The 6,000-nt window shown below is 38.2% G+C and overlaps 1 protein-coding gene across 2 annotated transcripts in view; it reads left to right on the forward strand.

The window, feature by feature from the left end:
* The window catches only part of LDAF1 (lipid droplet assembly factor 1), a 53,182-nt gene extending 48,061 nt beyond the window's left edge, over positions 1–5,121 (forward strand). For both annotated transcript variants that reach the window (XM_083153253.1, XM_083153254.1), the window contains exon 3: positions 4,840–5,121. In XM_083153253.1, coding sequence (XP_083009379.1) covers positions 4,840–5,106 — 267 coding nt within the window. In that variant the 3' untranslated portion in view covers positions 5,107–5,121. The remainder of the gene's footprint in view (positions 1–4,839) is intronic.
* Positions 5,122–6,000: the final 879 nt, after the last annotated feature.

Consider the following 6,000-nt stretch of genomic DNA (forward strand, 5'->3'; position numbering starts at 1 on the left):
TTTGTGAGCTATTTCTACGTCACTGTACTCCCCAGCACACCAAAACGACTTGAACACTACATAATAGAAAATTCTGAGATATTCATTGCATATATTTGCAAAGATATGGTTAAGCCACCAGGCTGCGTCAAAGTTTCTTTGATACCATTGGTCCCTAATGCTACTTGATAATATCACCCACTCTGATTCATATAACTGCATATTGTTATCCTACATGGTAATAGCACATAAAAAATATATCTAAAGGGAGTCAACTCGACTGGAACCACCCGTAGATCCTCCAGATGGAACAACAAGAACCAGCTTTGCCCCACCCAATGGAAGTCCCATCTCTGCCTCTCTGAACAGCAATATAAAATGGTAGCTACTATCGTCTCTATAGTCTAATTTATTCAGTTGCTCATTTCCCTCTTGTTTCCTGATTGTTTCAACCTTGTTTATGTTTTATTTCTTAAAGTAAGGTGTTCATCAAGATTGTCTTTATCTGAAGTGGCAAATATTTTGTTTTTATCATACATTGATTTATGCATTTTTGTACAGTTTGTTTATAATGTGCACCACACAAAACATGGGAAAAGCAACAATTGTCTCTACATTGTGAGGTAGTTTATGCTCAGGTGCCCTTATGTGCATCCACAGGAACACCAAGAGATCCAGGAACACCAACAGATTGAGCAATACTGTTCTTTCCACCCTCTCTTCCCCAAGTGCAGCAATCATCACCCACAAAATCTGCTCATTCCTCAAAAGAAGCCATTTTGGCACACCTTTTATCCACCATTAATAAGCACATTTGTTTCGGGATCCTGCATCAGCTGGATCAGAGCCGCTTGGCCTCTGCTGGTCCAATCCAGTCTGCCCTTGTACACAGCTAGAAAAACAACAGAAAAAAATGTGGCTGTGCGCTAGTTTACACTCTTAAAAAATGAACAATTTATTCTATTAATGACTCATCAATTTCTCTTAAAATATGTATCAATAAGACCCTCCACACTTATTAGATCTATTATATTGAGGGAACTCAAATCTGAGCAGCAGTCAAGCTGTGGGTACTCTACCTCAGCAAATGGGGGGGAGGACTGCGCTGAGACTTGGGTCCCTCTATATGACAGATACACCTGTCACAGAGTTTGAAGCAAGGATCTAGTTTAGGACCATATAGGCACACTAGACTTGTTAAAATTAAATAATAATTTTAATCCTAAATCATAAAAAATATATGTGAAAAAACAATACAACAAATTATATAAAATATACAAAAAAACAATACACCAATTTATATATACCGGTAAAAACTGCTAGTTAGCAGGGTTAACTTAGAGCATGCATTTCAGAGTGTTAGAGATGTTTGTTAGTCCATTTTAGTAACTGAGACAGACCTGGAAAAAGGAAAAACACCACTGCTTGAAGTGAGGGGTTGGTAAATATACCTACATCTATGATCAAATTGTTTACTAACCCTATTCTTAAACCACTGCATGGGACTGTTACATTAACTAAAATCCAGTTCTATCTTAGTTACTAAAATGGACTAACAAACATCTCTAACACTCTGAAATGCATGCTCTAAGTTTACCCTGCTAATTAGCAGTTTTTACCGGTATATATTTACCAACCCCTCACTTCAAGCAGTGGTGTTTTTCCTTTTTCCACAAAATTGAGTGGGTATACAGGTGGCCACCTGAGTAGCAGGAAAGATGTTACCTCCTTAATGCTGATAGAATTCTGTATCCATTTGGTGTTTAATGGATACAGAATTCTATCACTGCATGGGACTGTTACATTAACTAAAATCCAGGTCTGTCTCAGTTACTAAAATGGACTAACAAACATCTCTAACACTCTGAAATGCATGCTCTAAGTTTACCCTGCTAATTAGCAGTTTTTACCGGTATATATTATTTGGTGTATTGTTTTTTTGTATATTTTATATAATTTGTTGTATTGTTTTTTTACATATATTTTTTATGATTTAGGATTAAAATTATTATTTAATTTTAACAAGCCTAGTGTGCATATATGGTCCTAAACTAGAACCTTGCTTCAAACTCTGCGACAGGTGTATCTGTCATATAGAGGGACCCAAGTCTCAGCGCAGTCCTCCCCCCTATGCCCATGTACACACACGCTTACACACTAGAGCAATTTTTGCTGGGAGCCAATAACCTACAATAGCAGTATATATTTTGGATTGTGGGAGGAAACTGGAATAACCATAGGAAAGCTGCCCAAGTGCAGGGGAAAAATATACAGTCAACTAACACATTTTGGGCTGTGGTCGGAATTGAACCACGGACCTCAATAAGTGGCTGTCAGGGTTTTCTGTGTTCACTGGGTGGGCCAGTGGCGGTTGCTGAAAACAGGACACAGGGTTATTTTATGTATTGTGAGAACATACACTGGAACACCAGGGAACAGCTGAACCAGAGGTTGGCGGAGACCCAGTGGCATTTGTACATTGGGTGTAGTGTGAGTGACCCTTATGCCCATAGTCTCTGGGCTGCTGGCTAGAAAGGAGGGTGCCCAGGTAAAAACTGCAAATGTGCCCCCTACTCTTTTCATTCACCTATGACCTCATTGCTGTGCGGCAGTAATACTAACCATTATACCATCATACTGCCCTAAACCATGAGCAGAGCTTCCAAAGGCAATGGAGACACCTGTGTTGTTCACAAAGGGATCCAAGTGTGACTGATGCTCTACTATTGGGGCTGCTAATACCTGCAATAGGGGCAGGATGGCTTCCGCTTGTCACCGCACCTGTGAAGAAAAACTATTTCTAATATTTTACAAATATTCATAATATATTTCTATATACTATATTACTAAGAACAGTACTGAAAACCTTGCAGGTTGCACAAACCGTGGCAATTATACAATATTTACATCATCAAGGGTTTATCCCATATAGGTTCCAGTAGCAGCTAATTAGTGAGCAATTACAGTGCATTGATCATATGAATTCAGAAGAAAACCACTTGGCATAAAATGTATATAATTAGGAGTGATAAAGCAAATGGACAAGAACAATTATGAGATAATAATAGAGCTGTTTCCCTTCTGTGGGAACAACTTTTCAATGTTGTATATTAACTGTGAATGTCTACAAAATGTTATTGATGTTTAGTGTAACTTTTCTTTATAAAAAATTTAATGCAATTGCATGCGTGGTGGTGCATACACACTGGGCACATAGATGATAATGAAAATCTCTAGGCTCAAAATCACTCAGTGCATACACACTGAGCGATTTCCATTCATCCATTTGATTTTACAGGGGGTTACCGGCTTTCCATAGAAGGAAGATGAGCGTCGGCTGGTGCAATGGCTTTTTTTAATATGTTGTGACTAAAGTGACAACACTGTGACATCTTAAAACAAAGCCTATTGTAAGGAATCCCTGATTTTTTTCAACATTCCTGTTGCTTGTGGTCTTTATCTAAGTAAGCTGAACCAATGCATCATATCACACATACAATAGATATATAGGGAGGTGATTTAGATAAGAGAGGTGCTAAGTCTGCCTACCATCAAGTTTCCCATTATTGAACAACTGACTGTGCGTTTCTCTGAAAATAACATTTGCATCTTTTAATTATGTTTAGTCTAAAATTAGTTTTATTGATTTTAAAAAATCATATAAAAGCCTAATAACATTGGATTGTTAAGGGTAAATTTACTAAGATGGGAGGTCTATTGCAGATGGAATGTTGCCCATAGCAACCAATCAGATTATATTTCTTATTAATTTAGCACCTTCTAGAAGAGAATAGATAGAATCTGATTGGTTGCTATGGGCAACATCTCATATTCTTAGTCTCTAGGGGCCCAAGTGTAATGCAGCTGCAGCACCACCGGTAGCTCTTTCCTAGTAGATAACAATGTAGCCTGCTCAGAAGAGGAAAAATACTTCATCTTTCTATTGCTATAAAGTTACTTGTGTGATTTTTGAAGCCCCTTTGCCCCATTTTTATGTTAGCTACCAGCTGTCCAGTAAATACAATTGGTGGTAGTACCAGATCGTGGAAGATTTTTACTCCTCATAATGTTCATATTTTCCCAGTTTTTGGAAGGAATTAATTTGTGTGCAATGTGGTTAAGTTGTGAAGGCACCATGGATTGTGTAATAGTTAGCGTGGCTGCTTCACAGCACTGAGGTCTTTAGTTCCATTCCCACCATGGCCCTAACTGTATGGAGTTTGTGTATTCTCCCCATGCTGGCATGCTTTTTTCTATGGGTACATTCTACAAATATACTGGCAGGGTAATTGGCGCCTGACAAAATTAACCTGTGGCAGGGAATATAGGGCCTTATTCTGATGCGGCCAGAAGTGGCTGTGAAATTCCATACAAGCAGAAACATGATTTTACACTCAATTCAGTATTTTATCATTTTGCATATGTACAATACAGTACATTTGAAGTAGTCACATTATCTTTGGGGAATGCTACATTACAGCCCAATACATTGGCCCAATAGTAAAATATCCTTAGAAGGTGAATTGAGATTTGGCCACTGTGTAAATAGAGATTTGTTAGCAAAGCAAAAACTGAATGCAAATGGCCAAAACCACATTGCAGTGCAGGTGGGGCAGCTGTAACATATGCAGAGAGAGTTAGATTTGGGTGGGGTGTGTTCAAACTGAAATCTAAACTGCAGTGAAAAAATACAGCTGTCTTAACATCGGTGATCTACAGTACATGCAAAAGCTGCCAGTATTTGCCCTCCACAGAAACAATATATATGTAAAGTACAGTATTTGCTCCCCTTCTATTGCAGCATGGTTTGTTCCAGACCCAAAATGACATGCTCCTTATTCTTCTATGTTTCTTTTATAGGTAGTCGCTTTCATGAACTCCCCTGTTGGACAGTACCTGGATGAACGTCCATTCATGTCATTATCTCTCCTTGTCTTTATTGCTTTGGCTGCTGTTCCAATTGGTTTGTTTCTGACGGTGATTGCTGGGACAGCAGTCGTCGCCTGCCTCGGGGTCATAATAATAGAAGGTAATATAACTGTGAAAACAATACACGTACAACATTGTAATTCATTTGTTATTAATTTCTTTTTTTCCTCACTCTGCTTATTAAGAATGTTCCAATAATAATTACGAAGAGTGCAAAATAATGAGAGCATGGTAACAAATACAAAATAAGTCATAACAATGTATTACTTTAATTTTCTAAGCTGTACAAAAATAATATAGAATATGATTCTTTATACACTTCACAGAACATTTTTTTTTCATAATAGAATGTCATCATGGCCCTTATTCTGATTGGTGCATACTTTCCCGAATTCTTACGTAGCGGGCCGCACGCCACGCTGTGCGGACATCGTCCGTAGAAACGCCCACCGAGCCTCCGCATTCGGACGGACTCACTCGTTAAGAAGAGGGTGTGTTTACGGACGACATACAAACCTTGCGTGTGCGGTGGACACGCACAGATTCGGCACAGTCTTACAGCGTAAGCACGGTCTTACCGCGTCAGAATGGACGGGAACCTGGCCGTACGCACCGATGCGGTGTATTTACGCACAAATCACCACTATTATCAGAACACCCAAATCTGTAACATGACCCACTTATGCAATTAGGCAACCTCATTCAAAAGGGATTGTTTTTTAATGGTCATCTATTATTTATCTAATTGATAATTAAACACTTTAATACCACTTTAGATTAACCCTTACATCATGCTAAGTTCACAACATTCTTTCTTGCCCCTTTACGCCCATGTGTTATGTATGCACATTACATCATCAATTATTCTTCACCTGCAAACACACACATACACATCAACACACTATGTACATCTTTACATTACCCTTCACTTTCAACCACTTTTATGCACTAAACCCATCTATATATACTGTATATCCCTTTTGCACCTTACATAAATAAACACCACTATTTATACTTATATACTTATATTTATACTTATACTGTAAAATTATACAATAACACACAGACCACTTCTAACTTTTATGACAAAAA

The sequence above is a fragment of the Crinia signifera genome, chromosome 7, assembly GCF_055691185.1.
Source record: "Crinia signifera chromosome 7, ASM5569118v1, whole genome shotgun sequence".
In the NCBI taxonomy this organism is placed as follows: Eukaryota; Metazoa; Chordata; class Amphibia; order Anura; family Myobatrachidae; genus Crinia; species Crinia signifera.